At 42.5% G+C, this 23,200-nt stretch overlaps 1 protein-coding gene across 7 annotated transcripts in view; it reads right to left on the reverse strand.

Moving 5' to 3' along the window:
- Positions 1-23,200, reverse strand: part of LOC104592889 (exocyst complex component SEC8-like) — a 186,147-nt gene that overhangs the window by 86,479 nt on the left and 76,468 nt on the right. For all 7 annotated transcript variants that reach the window (XM_010252442.3, XM_010252424.3, XM_019197134.2 and 4 more), the window contains 3 exons: positions 8,509-8,816; positions 8,266-8,429; positions 8,036-8,151 (listed from right to left, as the gene is read on the reverse strand). In XM_010252442.3, the coding sequence (XP_010250744.1) occupies positions 8,036-8,151; positions 8,266-8,429; positions 8,509-8,816 (588 nt within the window). The remainder of the gene's footprint in view (positions 1-8,035; positions 8,152-8,265; positions 8,430-8,508; positions 8,817-23,200) is intronic.

A 23,200-nucleotide genomic window follows, 5' to 3' on the forward strand; every position in this document is an offset into this window, starting at 1 on the left:
AGTAGGGGAGGACTACTGTGATAGAGAGAGATACCAAAAATTGGTAGGGAAGCTGATATATTTATCTCTCACTCGACCAGATATTGCTTATGTTGTGCATGTTGTCAGTCAGTTCATGCACTCTCCAAAGATCCCTCATATGAAAGCAGTTGAAAGGATTCTCAGGTACTTGAAGACTTGCCAGGAAAGGGAATTCTATTCAGAAAAAACAATAAAATTGAAATTGAAGCTTATACTGATGCAGATTGGGCCGGTTCTGTTGGGGACAGAAAATGAACTTTAGGAAATTGTACATTTTTGGGAGGGAACCTGGTTACATGGCGCAGTAAGAAGCAGAATGTAGTTGCTAGATCAAGTTCCGAAGCTGAATATCGAGCTATGGCTCACGGGGTTGCTGAACTCCTATGGCTCAGGACTCTTCTTAATGAGCTTGGCATTAAAGCTAAGGGCCCTCTTAGACTGTATTGTGACAACAAGGCTGCCATCAACATTGCAAATAACTCTGTGCAACATGATAGGACAAAACATATTGAGATCGATCGACATTTTGTTAGAGAGAGAATAGTCTCGGGAGAACTCTGCATTCCTTATACTCCATCTGAGATGCAAATTGCAGATGTACTGACTAAAGGGTTGGCTGCAGCAAAATTCGTGGACCTTCTTGGCAAGCTAAACATGATTGACATCCATGCTTAGCTTGAGGGGAAGTGTTAGGTTGAAGGGTTTTATATATTGATGGTTCGGCTGATAAGTGTTCTTATTAGCCTGTATTTGTGTTTAAGTTGTTATGTACTGGGCCTGTGTTAATGGGCCTAAGTTTATTTGGTGTTTTAAGTAGTCTGGGTGTCCCATTACTAATCAGGGGCATTCCAGACATTTCCTGTAACATTGTACTGTAATCTAATATAAATGATAGTACTGTCGATTGGGTTAGGCAGTTCGACATTCTCAGCACCTCTTGGTCTCCTCCTCTCTTCTACTACTTCGGCTACAACATTTCAGCTTACAATTAGAAACCTAGTGTGGTGATTCCCTCTAACTATCTAGGTGTGCAGATGACTTCAATTAAACTTAATGGTGAGAACTATGTACCACGGGCCAAGTCAGTGGAAGTTTTTCTCAAGGCAAAGAGGAAAGTGAAACAAGAGAAGGAAGATAAACCACCAGCTGATTCTTCAGGGTTTGATGACTGGGAATAGGAAGATGCCCAAGTCCTGACATGGTTATGGAATAGTATGGAACCCATAATAAGTGCCTACTTTATGTTCTTAGATACAACTAAGGACATATGGGAACATGCCAAGAAGCTTTATTCTGGGCAGGATAATACTACAAGGGTATATCAGCTGTATCAGGAGTATTTCGATCTGCAGCAAGGGAATAAAACCCTAGAAGAGTACTATGCCAATATGAAGAACCTCAGAAATGAACTCAATGCCTATCATCCCCTCACTCCAGATGTTAAGGTTCAGCAACAACAGAGGGAACAACTAGATGTCACTAGGTTCTTAGTGGGGTTAAAATCAGAATATGAACTAGTTAGGGCCCAAATATTAGGAGGCTCTACTCTTCCTACACTTGAGGAAGTTTTTGCACGGCTTCGTAGGATTTCTTTGGGACCTACAGAGAATCCCACACAGTCTGACAAATCAGCATTTGTGATAGCCAAAGGAGGTGGACGTGGTACTAGAGGGGGAGGACATGCCTCCTGAGGAGGTCGTGGTGGTTCCGTATTTGGCCGTGGTAAAGGAAAAAGTAACTCTACAAGGAAGTGTACCCATTGTGGCAGGAACGGACATTCGGTGAATTTCTGTTATGATCTCCCTGGCCCTCCTACATGGGCCAATCATGCAGTAGCTGGTGGGGTTGATGTCAGTGATAACCAATAGGCAGACCTAACACCTTCCACATCTACATCTGTTTCCGGGAAGGAGATGGTGAGTGTACCGCATGATGAGTATGAGAGGTTCCTCTAGGCTACTTCACAACATACTACAACCACCCTTGCCTACTCAGGTATAGGTTGTTTGGCATCCAAACCCTCCACCTGGATTATTGACTCTGGAGCCTCTGATCACATGACCGCCACTCCAGGTGTGTTCTCTTCCCTCTCTGAAACTTCCACATCTCAAACTGTTACCCTTGCCAACGGTTCCTCTTCTCCCATTTGTGGTGTTGGTAAAGTTGACACAACTTCTCTTTCTTTATCATCTGTTCTATATGTCCCTAAGTTTCCATTCAATCTTATGTCTGTTAGTAAATTAACCAAGACTCTTAATTGCTCTATTACATTTTTCCCTTCCTTTTGTGTTTTTCAGGATCTCAAGACGGGGAAGAAGATTGGTGGGGGGCATGAGGCTGGTGGATTGTATTACCTTGACGGTGGTGGATCGTCAGTTGCACTTCAGACTTCACTCACTCCTCTACAGTGGCATTGTTGATTGGGACATCGATCTCTCAAGGCACTCAAGATACTGGTTCCGTCTTTGAGTCATTTGTTGTCTTTACAGTGTGAGTCGTGTCCATATGGGAAACATCATCGTGTTCCCTTCAGTCCTAGAGTTGATAGTTGTATGTTGAGTCCTTTTGCTTTGGTTCATTCAGAGGTTTGGGGCCCGATTAAAATAGTCTTATAATGTTACAAGTATTTTGTCACTTTTATTGATGATTGTCAAGGATGACATGGATTTATTTAATGAAAGAAAGGAGTGAATTATTTTCCATTTTTCAAAAATTCCATGCTGAAATACGTACACAATTTGGTGTTCCAATCAAAGTTCTTCGTTCAGATAACGGTCGTGAATACTTTCTTACTTCCTTTCAACAGTATTTAGAAGAACATGGCATCATTCATCAAACTTCATGTGCATCCACTCCTCAACAAAGTGGGGTGGCTGAACGAAAGAACCGTCATCTCCTTGAAACTGCTCGGTCTATTTTTCATCATATGAGTGTTCCTAAACGATTTTGGAGTGATGCTGTACTTACTGCGTGTTTCCTTATTAATCGGATGCCCTCCTTCATTCTTCATGGTCGGTCTCCCTTCTCTATTTTGTTCCCCACCTTGTCTCCCTTTCCATTAACACCTCATATCTTTGGCAGGCTTTGTTCACAATCTGAGTCCTGGGATAGACAAGCTGGATGCACGCTCTATTAAGTGTGTCTTTCTTGGCTACTCTCGGATTCAAAAAGGGTACAAGTGTTTCAATCCCATTACTCGGAAGTGCTATGCCTGTCCTGATGTCACCTTTTTTGAGTCTGTCCCCTTCTTCTCGGGACCTGAAGCATCCGTGTCTCCACCTTTGTTTCCTCTTCATCTTCCAGTCAATGATCCCGTTCCGGGTGTTCCAGTTGGGGTTGACCCTTCACCTCCTCTAGTGCAGATCCCTACTGAATGACCACCGGTCCGGCACGTGTATACTCATCGACAGAGACCGGCTCCTCCTCCAGCTTCTACCTTGTCTGCAGATCCTGTTGTTGCTCTTGTCCCAGAACCTTCAGGACTTGATCTTCCCATTGCTTTACGGAAAGGTAAACGTAGTTGTACCCTCCATCCCATTTCCAATTTGTTTCAGTCTCTCACCTTTCCACTTCACATCGCTAGTTTGTTTCACTGTTATCATCTATTTCTATACCTAAGAATGTCCGAGAGGCTCTTAGCTCACCTAGGTGGCGGTAGGCAATGGAGGAGGAACTCTCTGCCCTTCAGCATACTCAAACGTGGGAGCTCACTACTCTTCTTCCTGGTAAGCATGTTGTGGATTGTAAATGGGTGTATACTGTTAAATACTTGCCGGATGGTAGTGTGGAGCGTCTGAAGGCCAGACTTGTTGCTAAAGGTTATTCACAGTTGTATGGGGTGGACTATATGGAGACCTTCTCTCCAGTGGCTAAGATTGGCTCTATCCATGTCTTAATTTCCCTAACAGTTATGTATGATTGGCCCTTGTTTCAACTTGACATTAAAAATGCCTTCCTTCATGGTGACCTTATGGAGGAGGTATATATGGAGCAACCACCTGGGTTTGTTGCTCAGGGGGAGGATGGTAAGGTGTGCAGACTGAAAAAGGCAATTTATGGGTTGAAACAATCGCCTCATGCTTGGTTTGAGAAGTTTAGTGAAGTGGTGAAGAATTTTGGAATGAAACAATGCCAGGTTGACCACTCGATGTTCAGCTATGATTCAGAAGCCGGAAAGATTTTATTAGTGGTCTATGTGGATGATATTGTCATAACTGATAGTGACAAATTGGGGATCGATAAACTAAAGGTCTTTCTGCAAAATCATTTTCAAACAAAAGACCTTGGGACATTGAAGTATTTCTTGGGTATAGAAGTTGCTAGATCAAGACAAGGTGTAAACCTGTGCCAAAGAAAATATGTTCTTGATCTGCTGGATGAAACAGGACTGTTAGGTGCAAAACCGGCTGAAATTCCCATGGAGCCAAATGCTAAGTTGAGCAATGATACAGGGGAAATATTTGATGATCCTGGAAGGTATAGACAGTTAGTGGGGAAGCTGAGCTATTTGACTATCATGAGATTAGACATCTCCTTTGCAGTCAGTGTGGTGAGCCAATTTATGCAGAACCCTTGGATACCTCACTGGGATGCAGTTCTTAGAATTGTAAGGTACCTGAAGGGAGCTCCAGGCCGTGGGTTATTGTACAAACCAGGAGGAAGACTTGAAGTAATTGGGTATACAGATGTAGATTGGGCAGGCTCTGTGTCTGATAGAAGATCTACTACAAGTTACTGCACATTTCTTGGAGGAAATCTTGTGACATGAAAGAGTAAGAAGCAGACGGTTGTGGCAAGGAGCAGTGCTGAAGCCGAATATAGAGCCATGGCACACACTACATGTGAATTAGTATGGATGAGGAATCTCCTACAAGAAATCGGGTTCTCCATGGATAGACCTACGAAATTGTACTGTGACAACCAAGCTGCACTCCACATCTCATCTAACCCTGTTTTTCACGAGAGAACAAAGCACATAGAGATTGATTGCCACTTTGTGAGGGAGAAGGTCCTTACTGGAGAGATAAGCACAGAACATGTGGGCTCAGGTGATCAATGGGCAGATTTGTTTACAAAAGGCTTAAGCTCAGGGAGAGTGAACTATATATGTAACAAGCTGGGATTATATGACATACATTCTCCAGCTTGAGGGGGAGTGTTAGAGCTAGCCGAATAAGGGTAGATTAGTCATTTTATTTTTGTTAAGTTTTGTGCTTATGTGGCAGTTTTAATAGAGACTTCCTATCCCATACTTAAGTGGGGGCAGTTTAGTCTTTGTACTACTAATTAGAGGCTAATCCATATTAAGGGTCGACTGATAGGGTTTAGTCTATCAGGTTCGACTGTTCTCTTCTTCTTCTGCTCTTCTCCTGGTTCGAACTACTATAGCTACAGGACAAACAACATGTAATTAGCCTAATTAATTCAGATTAAGTGAAGGGAGAGAGGAATCTATTGAACTCTCTTCTCATGTAATTAGCCTAATTAATTCAGAAATATACTGCTATAATCAGTATATTTCCATCAGATTTGAAGGACAAAATTACATCTTTGTACTAAAGCAGTTCATCTTTTTTGTTTTTCCTTTTTTCCATACACCCTTTGATTAAAAGAGTGTATGGAGAGATAAGTTCCTAATCAATCAGAGGACTGTTTGCCTAGTTGGTCGAGGGTTTGGAGAGTTAGAATCTGGCCGGAGATTGCCAAGATGTGAAGCTGTTATTTTTCTGCCCAAAACCCTAGCCAACTAGAGAGTTTTCAAGTTACAAATTAAGGAGAAGGATTGGGTGTGGCGCTTGGGGTTTGAGAGGTTTATTTTGATCCCCAAAAGTGTGCGCTTGAGATTTGAAGAAGGTTAGGCAGCTTTGGTAGGAGCGGCTACCTCCTATCTCTTTCTCTCCGATAGCTAGGTGCAGTGAAACCCTAGTTTTTGAATCTCTTGGTACAGGACTGACCTCAGTTAGGTCTATAAAGACTAAAAAACTAGTTTTTTATTTTTGTTTGATCAATGGAGCAATTTGGAAGTGAAATGAAGCAAATGCTGTTATCTGGGATTGGTCCAGTAGATTCCTTTTTTATTAGAGTGACCACAATTAAACTAGATGGAACCATGGTTTAAAGTACCGATACAATACTCCCCGGGCGTATTGTATCGTATCTTTTGAAAACTATACGATCCGAAATGCTTGTTTCTAGGTGTTTCGGAACCCCAACTTTTTTTAATTAAAAAAACATGTTTTTAGCTTCCTAAAAAACCAAACTTTGAAAAAAAAATTAGAAAAAATAGAGTTTCGGGTGTTTCTAAGTACCGATACGATACGCGTTTCGCAGTATCATATCGATACTTTGAACCTTGGATGGAACCAATTATCTAGCCTAGGCACAATTTATACAAATTTATGTTTGTAGTAAAGGTAAAGTTCTCATAGGTAGTATGGAGAAACCTGTAGAGACAAACCCATATGAGAGAATGATGCAAGAGAACTACATAGTGATTGGATGGTTAGTCAACTCTGTGCAACCCATATAAGTCAGCATTACCTCTGGATGGCTTCAACCAAGGAGATTTGGAACAGTATTATAGAAACATATTCACAGAAGTTAAATGTTGTGAGAGCCTATAAATTGAAGAGTGATGTGAACAATCTTAGACAGGTGGAGAAGAATGTAGCAGTTTACTACTCCATGTTGAAGTCACTATGGCAAGAAATTAATGTTATGGAGACAATTGTATGGGAGAGTACTAAAGATGTAGAGACATTTAGAAAATTGGTGGAACGAAACAAGGTGTTTGAGTTTCTCACAGGACTCAACCCTGAGTTCGACATTACAGGCCAAAGATGAGGTCACTCTTTCTCAATCATATGTTATGGTAAGTAGTGAAGAGAGTAGGCGGAAAGTACAGTTAATGGACCACCTGCAAACACTTTGCACATGTTGGAATAAAGCCAAAAGGGCTGACTGAGAAGAAAGAAATGATATGTGAATATTGCAAGAAACCGAAGCATACTAAGGACACTTGTTGGAAACTTCATCCATATCTTCTACCGGATAGGTTTCAGAGCAACAACAATAACAACTTTAAGAAGAATGGTTAGACTAGGAAGCCTAAGAATGCTAATGTTGCCATAGTGCCTAAGGGTGGAAATAGAGAAAGTGAAAAAAATTCAGCTACGAAGCAGCTGGCAGCAATAAAAGCAGAATTTGAAAAGTATGGGAGGTTACTTAATCACTTGGAGACCACTGTTTCAGCATCCAACCCTTCAGGCAACACCTCATCATCTACATTTGCTCACTTAGGTACTTGTGCTTCTGCAAATCATGCTATTGTTTCATGTAATCATAAAATCCCCTGGATTATTAATTGTGGTGCATCAGACCATATGACTAGTATATCTAACATCTTTTGTTCATATCAACTCCTTTCGAGTAGAGAGAAGATATCCCTTGCTGATGAGTCTCTTGCTCCCATCTCTGGCAAAGGAGATATCAAAGCCTCTGACACTTTTGTCTTATCCTTTGTTCTTCATGTCCCCAAGCTCAAATACCAACCTTTCATCTGTTAGTAGCTTGACTAAATCCATGAACTGTAGCATAACCTTTTTTCCTACTCGTGTTTTTCAGGACCTGAAATCTCAGAGGACGATTGGGAGTGATGAATATCCATATGAGTTGGGAATGATGAATATCTACTCCCAACTTGAGGGAGAGTGTAGAGATACAGTTATTTAGTGTGTGGTCCCACTACTTGTTATTTTTTCTGTTAATGATTTATTATTATTTGTTAGTGCTCTCTCTTATATAGACAGCTGGGGTATTCCTCTCTCTGTACTCTTTTATTTGATTAATATAAAAACCAACTCATTGGGGTGGCAGGACCATCAGAACCTGCACTCCTTTCTTCATCCTCTCTATCTTTTTTCACCTTTCTGCTGTTTTTTCTTACAGAATACAGATCTGATATCATTGGCTACTGTCAACTATTTTCTATAAGAATTTGATAGTTAAGACTTGCCTCTTATCTTTAGAAGGAACTTTGTTTGCAAGCCTAGCTGTTTGTGCAGAAGCATCTGCAGATGCAGCCTCCGGAGTTGCTCTCAGAATCTCACATATGAGTTGCTGGCATTCACTCTTTCGTGCAAAATAAATACATAAAATTTAGAGAGTAAAAAAGGAACATGAACTCAATAAACTTCCAATTCAGGAGAAAGAAATACAGTGAAAAACTTAAGGCGGACAAGATACCTGCAACACAGTCAGGGAAGACCCAACGCTGTACCCCCCAGTGATTTGGGATGTTTCAGAATCAGGGTTCCAGTTCATGTCTCCAGTTAGTGAATCCTGAGTGGTTGTGTCACTATGTTGTGCCGATTTGGATTCCAAAAGCTCACCAACAATAACATGGTTCTCTGAACATTTTACAGTAGTAAAGATTAGTTCACAAAAAATGAATTAAAGTTGGTGCAAAATCATGTCATAATATCTCACCAAGAATCCGAATGATAATGTCTAATATTGAGTCAAGAAGTTCTTTGGCTGCAGCCTGTGCTGCTCCTGTAGGAGCCATTGCCGGTGAGACTGGACTAACCGCCAAGAGCTTTGCAGCCTCCAATGTTCCATTTTGATGCTTCTGTTTCTGTAATGGGTAGCTTTCCAACTGTTCTTTCAAGTAATGTAAGCCTGAATTAACAGTTCCAGCACTGTGGGAAACACCAGAGCTTGATGAACTTATAGTCAGAGCATGTGCTTTTATTTTTGATGTGATAATATCACGAATTGTAGGGCGTAACCTTTTGCTGTTTCACAGTAAAATCATTAAGATTCAAGAGAGAAACTAGCATTAAATATAAGGTAAGAGATATGTATCTAACAGACACAAATAGAATGCTAGTGTCAACCTAAAAAATTAGAAAAGAATAGTCTAACAAAAGCATTAAATAGTCTCAAGTATAAGCAGATAATATACAAGAACACATAACAACACTGTTGCAAAGATCACCAGAGTTAAACTACATCCAAATAAACAAAATCTATCAACATACACTGGGAACTTCATGAAAGTATCATTTTGTTTCTACAAAGAACAAAGAGATCAGCTCTACACAAAACTACTATTTTCTTTACATAACCATAAACTAATTTAATTTTTTTTTTCTATCATAGAAGATAGAAACAATTTTTTAAAGAAAAGGAGAGCATAACTCCACCAATTTTAGCTTGAGGAGCTTAGGGAAATGAAGTTGTCAACAGAGAAATGTGTAAGGATATTTCTATGAAATTTCAACTTTGGTTTAGCTATGTTGATTGAGGAACAGAGGATGAGGAATAGAGAATGAAGATGAGGAACAGGAAAATAGTAGGTTCAATCGGCCAAAAGACCTTTGACATGGAACTACTCTCAGGTGACAAAGAGGAACTGCTCGAGGTGACAGAAAGGTGCAGAGGTTCTCGGACAAAGCTAGTCCTTTCCTTGGAAAGAAGTAAAGTGGTGGAGAATTTCATTCTAAGGGTTGTCAAAAATCAGAGACGACCACTCCTGGACAAGAAACAAAAAGAAAAGGGAAGAGTTCTAATCCTTCATCAAAAAGAGAACAAATGGGGTAGGTTTATTTGGCTGAGCTGCTGGGAAAATTCTGTCAAGTAGAGAAACATCTGTATTCCAGAAAAACCTTCTAACGAAGGCTGGGAAAACTTTGCCAATTTGTTAAACGCTTACATCCCTCAAAAGAGATTCCTAACCCACTCAACCCCACCATGAACATTTCCCCCAACTCGAGAAAAAAAGTAAAATCATAAAAGCTAGAGGTTCCACCTTCATCTCAGTGGCACACCAAGATAAACCATTCAGAAACTGGAAACAGGTGTTTGTCTGCTCTAAACCAGACTCCTTGTCGTGGAGAGAAGTTGAGTTAGGTCTCTTGGAAAATCTTCATGCTAATGAGATCTCAAGTCTCTTTCCATTTGATACCAACAAAGCGGTGGGTTTTGCCCCTTTTGAGGAGCTAGTCCTAAGGTGGGTCAATTTAGAAAAATTTCTTCTGTTTGGAAAACCAGTTTGTCTAGATCGTTGGGTTCCGATGGCAAATGCTGCTCCAGATCGACTAAACTTCCTTGGATGGGTAAAAATACATGGCTTCCCTTCCATCTTTGGACCGAAGAAGTGTTTACCCTAATCGGAAACTTGTGTGGAGGTCCCGTGGAGATCAACAGAAAAACAACAAATCTTCAAGCCCTGAACTTTGCTTGCATAAAAGTGAAGAGTCGTGGAGTTTATTCAATCCCTCGATCGATCCCTCTTCTGGATAGAAAAGTCTGGTTTTATGCCTCAGTAGAAGTGGAGAAGATGACTGAGTCTCCTGCTCTTCCAGCCAAGTCAACTCGTCGTTCTCTCCTCGGTGAAGTGCCAAACCTTCCTGTACATGCAAAGAACCACCTCACAAAATTTTCCTAGGCCAGAAGGTAACCTCTTGATAGGAAGTCATACTAAAAGATCCCTTTGAAAGAATGGTAGGATCCATCGTATGGACGCCATAAAGATTGCGGAATGGGTGGGTGAATTTCAAAACTTTCCTACCTTCTTCCAACTAGGAATCGTATTCCCTAATTTAAGAATACAATATTCAAGGATCCTACTTGAACCATAATCGAACCAGATCTAAACCAAAGACAAGGGAGGAATTATACCTGATCTAGAGAAGCAGTATCTCCCAAAATTGGTGTTCACGCCCAAAGAGGACACCAAGATCCGCTTCTGCTTAAGATGACACAGCTGTATGTGGAACGGAATCAGCAGAGTGCGTCCTACACACTGAATCCTTCGCAAGAATCCTCTGGAAACTCTGAGCACAAAATCTTTGCAGTTCTTTCTGCAAAACTGATATCAAGAACTGATTTCTTGATTTCTTTCCTTCAAAGATCAAATCTTGTCAGAAAAATGGCGACGGCTGGAGGAGAACTCCTGAGATGAGGATGGCTGAAATTGCTTCTCTTCTCTCTGTAGTGTGTATGAAATCCAATCTCAATTCGCAGGATGATTTCTTGCACACAAACCCTATGTTCGAATTCTGATCTTGTTCTCTTGGGGTTTCTCCTTTTTCCTTCTTGATTAAGAAACCTTCTAAGGAGGAGTTATCCCAATCCAAATCAATATTTGGATAGGGGATGATCTTAATCCTATCTGCAGATTAGGTTAGCTTACTCCTGATCTTATCAGGAGGTTACTAGATTCAAATCTGATTTGAATTTGGTCTCCCAGAGTGGACAAGGTTAAAGGCATGTTAGCGTAGGGGTATTTCTGTCTTTATACCTTGATTGATGTTGCTGATTCGTAATGTTGTGTTGAAACATGTGCTCTTAAGTAAGGGCACATAGGTCTTTTCAGTCATGTTTTAATAATAATATAAATACTTACTGGCCGACTGGGAGAAGTGAGGTTGACTCTTTCAGTTCGAACCAGAATTTTCTCTTCTCTCTTTCTCTCTTTCTCTCTTTCTTTATCACTTTTTCTTCTTCTACATAACTGAACTCAGTCAGGCTGAACTCTAAGGCAGACCTGAATTATAACATGGTATCAGAGCTAGGTTAAATCTGCCTAGATTTCTGCTTGCCTAGGGTTCATTCTCTGCGCACCCTATCTAGGATTTTCCTCTTTTTTTTTTGTGTGTTCGATTGGAGATAAGGGAAAGGGCTGAAAAGGAGTGATCGCCCTCTTCCCTTGGGGGTCTCTATGCCTCCAGTCAGGTCGTATGTGGTCGGTTGCTGTGATTTCTGAGATCGCCCTCTCCTAGTAGAGGAAGAATAGAGGGCTGAACTGTGTGGGCAGTGGCTGTTGTGTGTGAAGCCGCTGTTGTGTGTGGACTGCTCTCCTGCTCGCATGGGTGTTACTTCAGTGATAAGGTAAGAGATTTCAGTGCATGATATCTGTTATGGATTAAATAGAAGGTGTGTTTCAGACCATTTGCTAGGGTTTCGGCCAGTAAGGGCTAGGGTTTATGCTGGTTTCTTTGTGCATTTTGAAGGAAGAGATATGATCATATAGTGGTGAGATTTCAGGTAGTTGTAGGAGTAGGGTTTGTGGTGTGAGCACACTTTTCAGCAACAAGTGCTGAAATCAATGTGACAGGTGTGATCTAGGGTTTGTGGTGTAAAGAGCACACATTCCAGCAACAATTAGTGCTGCAATCAGTGTGACAGGTGTGACCTAGTGGTGTGTAGTGTGCAGATCTCAGTGATAATAGAATTCAGCAAGTGTGCAGAATTGGTGATAACATAATGGGAGACAATAATGATTATAAACGTAGTGTGATGGTGCCTACAGACTACCTGAATGTTCAGATGACCTCCATAATGTTAAATGGAGAGAATTATGTGCCTTGGGCTAAATCCATTGAAGTCTTTCTGAAGGCAAAGAAGAAGGTAAAACACATCAGAGAGGAGAAACCCTCCTCTGACTCTCACGAGTATGAAGACTGGGAGCAAGAGGACGCTCAGATCATCACATGGTTGTGGAACAGTATGGAACCCAGGATTAGTGTGAACTTCATGTTCCTTGATACTGCCAAAGATGTGTGGGACCATGCGAAGAAATTGTATTCGGGGCAGGACAATACAACCAGAGTTTATCAGCTTTATCAAGAGTACTTTAATCTGCAACAGGGCAATCAGAGTCTTGAGGAGTACTATGCCAACATGAGGAACATACGTAATGAGTTGAATGTCTATCATCCTCTCACTTATGATGTCAATATTCAGCAACAATAGAGAGAGCAGCTTGATGTGACTAGATTTTTGGTGGGACTAAAGTCTGAATATAAACCAGTACGGGCTCAGATATTAGGGGGATCAGCTCTTCCGTCCCTAGAAGAGGTATTTGCTCGACTTCGGAGGATTTCTATCGGATCTATTGAGAACTCTAATATCTCAGATAGATCTGCCTTTGTTGCACCGAGAGGCCGTGGTGGTAGAGGTGGAGCTCGGGGAGCTCAGTCTGGCTGTGGTGGTGGTAGTGGTTCTGCATATGGCCGAAGTGGCAATGGTGGGTCTACTCATAATCGTGGTGGTGGTCGTACTGGGAGCAGAAATTCAGAGGGAGCCCGTGGTAGAAGACGTAGCTCAGGCCCGAGGAAGTGCACTCATTGTGGTATGGATGGACATACCATCAACTATTGTTATGATCTACATGGTCCTCCCTCAACCTGGGCCAATCATGCCACGACCGGTGACTCAAGTTCCAGCTTTAGACAGGAAAATCATTCATCTGATCAGTTGCCTCCTACATCCACAGATGGTCCCATGAAGGAGATGGTGAGTGTTCCCCGTGATGAATATGAGAGGTTTATCCAATCACAGCAGAACATGGCGACTTTTGCTCACTCAGGTATGGCTTGTCTGGCATCTACACCCAATCCCTGGATCATTGACTCTAGAGCCTCCGATCACATGACTGGAACTCCAGGTGTGTTTTCCTCCTTATCTCATTGCTCAACATCACAATCTGTCACCCTTGCTAATGGTTCCACATCCTCAATTTGGGGTGTTGGTAATGTTGACCTAGATCCTATATCCCTCTCATCAGTTCTGTATGTTCCTAAATTGCCTTTTAACCTTATGTCTGTTAGTAAGCTGACCAAATCACTTAACTGCTCCATTACCTTTTATCCTTCTATGTGTGTCTTTCAGGATCTCAAGACGGGGATGAAAATTGGTGGAGGGCATGAAGCAGGTGGACTGTATTATTTTGACGGTGGTGGTGGTAGAACTTCAACAGCTCTCCAGTCATCTCTTTCTCCTCTCCAGTGGCACTACCGATTTGGTCATCCGTCGCTCAAAGTCTTGAAGTCCTTGGTTCCGTCCTTGAGTCAGCTTTCTGTTTTGGATTGTGAGTCGTGTCAGTTTGGGAAACACCATCGTGTTCCCTTTAGTTCTAGGGTTGATAACCGTGTGTCGAGTCCTTTTTCTTTAGTTCATTCAGATGTTTGGGGTCTTTATAAAGTAATGTCATATAATGGATACAAATATTTTGTCATTTTTGTGGATGACACGGCATTATACATCAGACCTCGTGTACCTACACCCCACAACAAAACGGGGTGGCTGAGAGAAAGAATCGCCATCTCCTTGAAACAGCAAGATCCCTAATGCATCACATGTGTTAGACAGTTTTGTATGCCCTTAGCTTCAATCCGATTTGATGTACTTTTGTTATTTAGTGGAAATAAATAAAGTGCATGTTTGATTCATGTTGTTTGGTTTAATTCTGTGCAAAACCCTAAAACTGGACTTTTATAGAGATTCGTGCTAGTTTTAAATGTTCACAGCCGTTGGATAAGTCTGGGGAGATTTATCCTACCAAGGCTGATACTGGTGTGCCACCAAGTGTTGGGATGGCCTATCTCAGCCACCAGGGTAAGACCCGAGGCACATGCAGTATGGGATTACTTGAATCCTTGAACCGGACCAGATTTCCAGTGTTGCCCTGGACCTTGGAGACAGATGGGCAAAACTGGAAAGTTACACCTGACCCCTAGACTCGATTATGACACTTCACTAGGTGTCGGATCAGGCTGTCTTTGATATGCCAATCAGTGAGATCCTTAGATGGGGATCAAAACCTGGGTATGTTGGGGCAGTTTGAGAATTCATCTGAGTGGGTGATCATAGTGACAGAATCAGCCACTTTGTCGGGCAAAGGGTAATGATCGGGAATGCACTCTCTCTGATGGAAACCAAATTGCCGGCAGTTGACTTCAATCGTTGGAATTTTGTTTTGCAAAATTAATATATTTATATATATATATATATGGTTTCAAATTGTTTGCAAATGGTTTTAATTCCCGGGATCCATATGAGAGGAGAGTGCGGCACTGTTCCTTGCAGCCGAGGGAGAGGTCCTCTCTTGTCGGGCAGTGCTTGATCATTAAGGGCTGAGAGGTTAAGTGTAAGACCATTTAGGATAATACCTGATGGGCTAATCTTGCACCTGCCCACAGTCCCTGGGTTTTTATAAGATGGCTTGGCCCAGGGACCACTTAATGTAAGTGTTGGGCCCATAGGGTCCATGTGATGGACTCAAGGGGTTCATTGAGTTTTTCAGTGAATTCGGCTGGGCCTTGTATTAAAGGCTGGGCCGAACCCATGTGGCTGGTGTGTAGATCAATGCTTGGGTCCCACGCCATACAAAGAAGCCCAACTGGGCAGCAAATTGGAAAGTATTTAGACACTGAACACTTAATGGGCCAAAAGCCCATTTTGAGGTGGTCTGATATGATCACCCATCCATGGGGCGAATCTGAGATTAATGTTAGTAAAAGGATTGGGCCTTTAGCCTTATCCACTCTTTGAGACCAAATTCAAATTAGATTTGAATCTGGTAACCTCCTGATAAGATCAGGAGTAAGCTAACTTTATCTGCAGATAGGATTAAGATAATCCCCTATCCAAATACTGATTGGATTGGGATAACTCCTCATTAGGAGGTTTCTTAATCAAGAAGAAAGGAGGAGAAACCCTAAGAGAGAGAGAAATCATCAGATTTCGAACCACCTTTTGAAGAGATATAGGATATCTCCTGCGATTTGAGATAGGATATCATTCATACTCCAGAAAAAGAAGAAGAAGCAGTTAAGCCCTTTTTCGCTCTTGGAGTTCTCCTCCTGCCGCCGCCATCTATCCTTCCAAGATTTGATCTTTGCAGAGAAAGAAAGTTAAGAAATCTGTTCTTGACATTAGTCTTGCAACATAGACTAAAAAGATTCAGTGTTTAGTGTTTCCAGAGGATTCTTGTGAAGGATCCAGTGTGTAGGATGCACCCTGCTGGTTCTGTTCCATCCACAGCTGTGTCATCTTCAGCAGGAACGGTTCTTGGTGCATTCTTTGGGCGTGAACACCAACTTTGGGAGATACTGCTTCTCCGGATCAGGTATATTCCTCCCATTTGTCTTTTGGTACAGATCTGGTTTGATTATGGTTCAAGTAGGATCCTTGAATATTGTATTCTAAATTTAGGGAATATGATTCTCAGATGGGAGAAGGTAGGAAAATTTTTGAAATTCGCCCACCCATTCCGCAACCTTTGTGGCGTCCATTAGATGGATCCTACCATTCTTTCAACATGCATGTTCCCAAATCTTTTTGGAGTGATGCAATGCTTACCTCTTGTTTTCTGATTAATCGGATGCCCACGTTCATCCTTGATGGTCAGTCTCCGTTTCAGGTCTTGTTTCCCACTTTGTCTCCGTTCCCTCTTACACCGAGAGTTTTTGGGTGTGTCTGTTTTGTCCATAATCTGGGTCCCGGGAACGACTAGTTTGATGCCCGTTCTCTCAAGTGCATCTTCCTTGGTTATTCTCGGACCCAGAAAGGGTATAGGTGTTACCATCCTGGTTCTCGACGGTTCTTTGTGTGTGTTGATGTCAGTTTCTTTGAGTCTACTCCGTTCTTTTTGGGGTCTGGTGATGCTTCTTCCTCCTTATCACCTCCTCCTCTTCCACTTCCCGTTGTTGATCCTCCTCCCTTTGTTCCAGTTGTGACCAAATCCTTGCCTCCGGTGCCACCACCTGTTGAACGCCCACCTATCCGTCATGTGTATACACATAGCCCACGTGCACCAGCTACTACTCCTCCGGCTACATCTCCGTCGACGGATCCGGCACCAGACCCCCACTTAGCATTTGAGGTTGATCTACCCATTGCTTTGCGGAAAGGTAAACGTACTTGCACCCTTCATCCCATTTCTAATTATGTTTCTCTTACTCACCTTTCTGCTTCCCATTGCCAGTTTGTTACCTTGTTATCCTCAGTTATAGTTCCTAAAGATGTCTAGGAAGCCCTTGCCTCTCCAAGGTGGTGCCGTGCCATGGAAGAAGAACTCTCAGCCCTTCATCATAATCATACTTGGGACCTTACTGCTCTTCCTCCTGGGAAGCAAGCTGTTGGTTGTAAGTGGGTTTATACGGTTAAGTATCTGCCTGATGGTAGTGTTGAATGCCTGAAAGCGCGATTAGTTGCAAAAGGGTACTCCCAAACCTATGGCATTGACTACATAGAGACCTTCTCACCGGTTGCTAAGATAGGGTTAGTTCGTGTTGTGATCTCTCTTGCAGCCATGTATGAGTGGCCACTATATCAGCTTGATATCAAGAATGCCTTTTTGCATGGTGACTTACTCGAGGAGGTTTACATGGAGCAACCTCCAGGGTTTGTTGCTCAGGGGGAGGATGGTAAGGTGTGCAGACTAAGGAAGGCTATATATGGGCTTAAACAGTCTCCTCGAGTATGGTTTGGTAGGTTCAGTGAGGTGGTAAAGAAGTTTGGCATGAAACAGTGCAAAGTTGACCATTCTGTATTTAGTCATGACTCTCCGGGAGGAAATACTGTTGGTGGTGTATGTAGATGATACTGTTATTACTGGGAATGATAACATTGGTATTAACAGGCTGAAGACTTATCTGCAGGATCACTTTCAGACAAAGGATCTGGGTAAACTGAAATATTTCTTGGGGATAGAGGTAGCGAGATCCAAGTATGGGATTAACCTGTGCCAGAGGAAGTATGTGCTTAATTTGCTGGAAGAAACAGGCTTGTTGGGTGCCAAACCAGCTGAAACACCCATGGACACAAATACCAAGCTAAGCAGTGATATGGGTGAAGTGTTTGAAGACCCTGGCAGATACCGACGACTTGTGGGCAAACTGAACTACCTAACCATTACCAGACCAGACATCTCATTTGCAGTTAGTGTGGTAAGACAGTTCATGTAAAAACCTCTGATTCCTCATTGGAATGCGGTTTTGAGAATTGTGAAGTATCTAAAAGGGGCCCCGGGTTGCGGTCTGATATACAAGAGTGGGGGAAAACTTGAAATAGAAGGGTATTCTGATGCTGATTGGGCCGGTTCTATGTCTGATAGGCGGTCTACTACAGGCTATTGCACGTTTCTGGGAGGTAACTTGGTGACATGGAAAAGTAAGAAGCAGACGGTTGTGGCAAGAAGCAGTGCAGAAGCAGAATATAGGGCTATGGCGCACACCGCTTGTGAATTAGTGTGGCTAAGGAACCTTCTACAAGAAGTAGGGTACAACATTAACACTCCAATGAAGCTCTATTGTGATAATCAGGCTATAGTTCATATCTCCTCTAATCTAGTGTTTCATGAAAGAACCAAGCACATTGAGGTTGACTGTCACTTTGTGAGGGAGAAGGTGCTGAATGGAGAGCTAGACACTACACATGTTAATACAGGAAATCAGGGGGCTGACTCATTTACAAAAGGCTTGAGTCGGGGAAGAGTGGACTACATATGTAACAAGCTGGGAGTATATGATATATACTCACCAACTTGAGGGGGAGTGTTAGCGTAGGGGTATTTCTGTCTTTATACCTTGATTGATGTTGCTGATTTGTAATGTTGTGTTGAAACATGTGCTCTTAACTTAAAGTAAGGGCATATAGGTCTTTTCAGTCATGTTTTAATAATAATATAAATACTTACTAGCGACTGGGAGAAGTGAGGTTGACTCTTTCAGTTCGAACCAGAATTCTCTCTTCTCTCTTTCTCTCTTTCTCTCTTTCTTTATCACTTTTTCTTCTTCTACGTAACTGAACTCAGTCAGGCCGAACTCTAAGGCAGACCTGAATTATAACAAGGCTCAATCCTTTTGTTAACTTTAATCTCAGATCCGCCCCATAAATGGGTGATCATATCAACCCAGTTCGAAATGGGCTTTTGGCCCATTAAGTGTTCAGTGCTTAACTAGTTTCCAATCTGCTGCCCAGTTGGGCTTCTTTGTATGGCGTGGGACCCAAGCATTGATCTACACACCAGCCACATGGGTTCGGCCCAGCCTTCATTACAAGGCCTAGCCGAATTCACTAAGAAGTTCAATGAACCCCTGAGCCCATCACATGGACCCTATGGGCCCAACACTTACATTAAGTGGTCCCTGGGCCAAGCCATCTTATAAAAACCTAGGGACTGTGGGCAGGTGCAAGATTAGCCTATCAGGTACTATCCTAAATGGCCTTACATTTAACCTCTCAGCCCATAATGATCAAGCACTGCTCGACAAGAGAGGATGTTGGATTGAAGTCTTTGTATGTATGAGTATTCGGCTGATAAGAGTTCTTATTAGCCTATACTTAAGTTTAAGTTGTCCTGTACTGGGCCTTTGTTAATGGGCCTAATCCTGTTTAATGTTTTAAGTTGTTTGGGTGTCCCATCACTAATCAGGGGCATTCTAGTAACTTCCTGTATCATTGTACTACACCATAATATAAATAATAGTACTGTCGACTGAGTGAAAAGTTCGACATTCCTGCATCTCTTCTTCTTCTTCTCTTTTCTGCTACTTCGGCTACAGTAATTTAGCTTTCATGGTATCAGAGCATTAGCTTCTTCCTGGTTTCAGCCGGCACACACTCTCTTCTCTTGTTGTCTTTTCATCTTCTCTCTCCCTTTTCTGGGTTGCTGTAGAGAAGACCTAGGGGTGTAAGAGTAAAGCAAGTTCGAACCTAGGGTTTCTCTTGGTTGTGGGACTCAAGGGAAGTAAGACCCAGAAGTAGATGTCCTACTAGGTTATTTCCAGCAAATAGTAGCTATTTGGCTACTAAGAGAGGTCTGTGTAGGACAGACCTAGTTGAGGACTGATTTCAGCAGTCCTAGCACTAGCCGAAAGGGGCTTAGCTACTTCTACAGTTACAGCTTAGGTGCTCCAGCAAGACTCGCACAGACTTAGCTTCTTCTACACACTGTTCACTTGCTACTGTTGCGGCCTCGAACTGTTCACTCACTACTGTACCCGAACTGTTGCAGTTTTTGGTTCAGCCCAAGTGAAATCTATCTAGTGTTCTACCAGCACTGTGAACACTTCTACCATCATGGCAATGTGGCAAACAGCTCCAAGTTCAGGGTGGTTATCAGTCCGAAACCCCTCACCACTGCTGTGAGACTACCTAGGGGGCTGCCAGCTCCAGATTGTTCAGCACTGTGAACCCTAGTTGAGGACTGATGTCAGCAGTCCTAGTATTGGCCGCAAGGAAGGGCACTCTCTTTACAGTTGCAGTACTCAAAGTTCAAGTGGAGTCTGCATAGCACAATAGTTGAGAACCCTTAGCTTCAGGTCGGTTACCAGCCCAGAACTCCTTGCTTGCTGTTGTAACTGAACTGTTTCAGAACTGTGATAGTCTCGGCAAGTCTGAAACTGAGTCGAGTGCTGTCAGAACCTGCTGTGGTCATTTCAGCTAATCAGATCTGCTCCAGAACTGGTTCAGAACCTTCAGAACTGCTTCGGCTAGTCTCAATCAGTGTCACCTACACAGTGGCTGCAGTCAAGATGTCTTCAATACCCAGAGATGTTTCTTCTAGAGATAACAGGCCTGCGGCAAGTGGGAATTTTGTCACCAGCAACAATGATGACAACTCACAAAATACACCAACAGTGTCTTCTTCTCCTATGGGACAGGTTGTTGATTCCTCTGGAACTGGTACATTGGGCTTCTCTGCTAGTGAGGTTGAGATCCTTAGTAGGGCATTAGCCCGTCTAAGAAATAATTCTTTTGCTTCTACATCTCTTGCTAGATCAGGTACAGCCTCTGCCTTCAGTGCCACTGGCTCTATTGACTCTACTTCTTGGGTTATTGATTCCGGTGCTACTGACCATATGACACATATGTCTTCCCTATTCTTTTCATATCATTTGTTGTCTGGTCAGGATAAGATGAGAGTTGCTGACGGGTCTTTCTCCACTATCTCTGGAAAGGGAATTGTTGACCTAAGCAAGGACCTCTCTCTTAAATCAGTTTTACATGTTCCCAGTCTTACCTCAAATCTCTTGTCTGTTTCAAAACTTACCAAAAATTTGAACTATAGTATAACCTTTTTTCCTACTCATTGTGTCTTCCAGGATGCAGACATCGGCTCAGCCTTACAAGCATCTACTGCTAGTAATCCGGAAAGTGTGGAGTCAATAGCTAAGCTGCATCTTTGGCATGCTAGGCTAGGTCATGTGTCTTTCTCCTCATTAAAAATGTTGTTTCCCGAATTGTTTAAGGGCATTCCAAGTCAGAGTCTAACCTGTGAAGTATGTCAAATGTCAAAACAATGTAGAACTATGTATCCAATTTCCAGCAATGAAATTTGTGCTCCTTTTGATTTGGTTCATTCTGATGTCTGGGGCCCTTCACCCATTGTTTCCTTTGATGGCTTCCGGTACTTTATCAGTTTTATTGACCACTACTCTCGTTGTACATGGATCTACCTGTTAAAAGGACGGGATGAAGTACCACGGATAACCATGGCATTTTGCAAGATGATTGAAACAGAGTTTAATAAGAAGATTAAGCAATTCAGGTCAGACAATGCTGCTGAATACTTTGAAAAATCCTTGAACTTATTCCTGGAAGATGCTGGCATACTACATCAGTCATCCTGTGCTTATACTCCTCAGCAGAATGGAGTTGCTGAGCGCAAGAATAGACATCTATTGGAGACAGCTCGAGCCTTACTATTCCAACACAAAGTCCCCAAGCAATACTGGTCTCAAGCTGTACTTTCTGCATCATATCTGATAAACCGGATGCCATCTAAGGTGTTGGGTATGAAAACCCCTTTCTCTGTTTTGTGCCCCACTCTTCCAGACTTTCCCCTTCCTCCTCGGGTCTTTGGCTGTATATGTTTCATACATGTGAAGGATCCAAAGAAGACTAAGCTAGATCCTAAGGCTACAAAGGGAATATTCTTGGGGTACTCTCCTACACAAAAGGGTTACAAGTGTTATGACCCTGTCTCCAAGAGAAAGTATGTCACCAGAGATGTGGTGTTCTTTGAGTCTCAACCCTATTTTCAGTCTTCTCAGAATCCTCTTCAGGGGGAGACTAGTGGGATGGAAGAGGATTCTCATTCTCCCTCCTTTTTTGTTCCCCTATCTACCTCGGGTCTTCCATCCTCTCCTCCTACTCCTTGTTGTGACATTCCGGGTCAACCCAGTGAGGCTCCCACTGTGCGGTTACCTCTCCTGATGCTGCAGATGTTCTTGAAGGCTCCAGTAGGCAACAAAAAGAGATACTTACATACAACAGAAGGAAAAGGGATCCTCAACCTCATGACATCAACCAGTTGGACTCGGATCAATCTGTCTCTACAATCCAAGGTAATTTCAACTCTCATACTTCTGATTTGGATCTTCCTATTGCTCTCCGTAAGCCTATCCGCTCTTGCACCACCCGGCACCCCATTGCTGATTTTGTTTCTTACTCGCATTTATCTCCTGCCTATCACTCCTTTGTGTCTGCTCTTTCCTCTGTGCGTGTTCCTTCTAGGTACTCAGAAGCCGTGTCTGATCCAAGGTGGAAAGAAGCTATGAATGAAGAGATGAAAGCCCTAATTAAAGCAAGAACTTGGGAATTAGTGGATCTGCCAGAAGGGAAGACCACTGTTGGGTGCAAGTGGGTGTTTACTGTAAAGCACAGGGAGGACGGGTCCATTGAAAGGTACAAGGCCAGACTTGTGGCAAAGGGGTTTACTCAGAAAGAAGGGATTGACTACAAAGAAACCTTTGCCCCGGTAGCAAAGCTCAACACAATTCGGGTTCTATTGTCACTAGCAGCAAATTTTTCATGGGAACTTCATCAGCTGGATGTGAAGAATGCCTTCTTAAATGGTGACCTTCATGAAGAGGTATTTATGGAACCTCCACCAGGCTATGACTTTAGTAGAAAGGTGTGCAAATTGAGGAAAGCATTATATGGGTTGAAGCAATCTCCCTGTGCATGGTTTGAGAGGCTCTGTGGGGCCATGAAGAAAGTGGGGTACACTCAGAGTGGTGCAGACCATACCTTGTTCATAAGGAGACAGGATAGCAAACTTACTGCACTCATTGTTTATGTGGATGATATGGTAATTACCGGGAATGACTTGGAAGAGATAAAAAGACTGAAGGAGTTTCTAGCTTTTGAATTTGAGATCAAAGACTTGGGTCATTTGAGATATTTTCTTGGGATTGAAGTTGCCAGGTCAAGAGAGGGAATCTACATATGTCAGCGGAAGTATGTTCTTGACCTCCTAGAGGAAACAGGCATGATGGGGTGTAAGCCAGCAGAGACTCCAATGGAACAGAACCATGGCCTGCAGGAATCAGTAGGGGAGGACTACTATGATAAAGAGAGATACCAAAAATTGGTAGGGAAG

The sequence above is a fragment of the Nelumbo nucifera genome, chromosome 3 (genome assembly GCF_055504915.1).
Source record: "Nelumbo nucifera cultivar China Antique chromosome 3, China Antique-T2T, whole genome shotgun sequence".
Taxonomy (NCBI): Eukaryota; Viridiplantae; Streptophyta; class Magnoliopsida; order Proteales; family Nelumbonaceae; genus Nelumbo; species Nelumbo nucifera.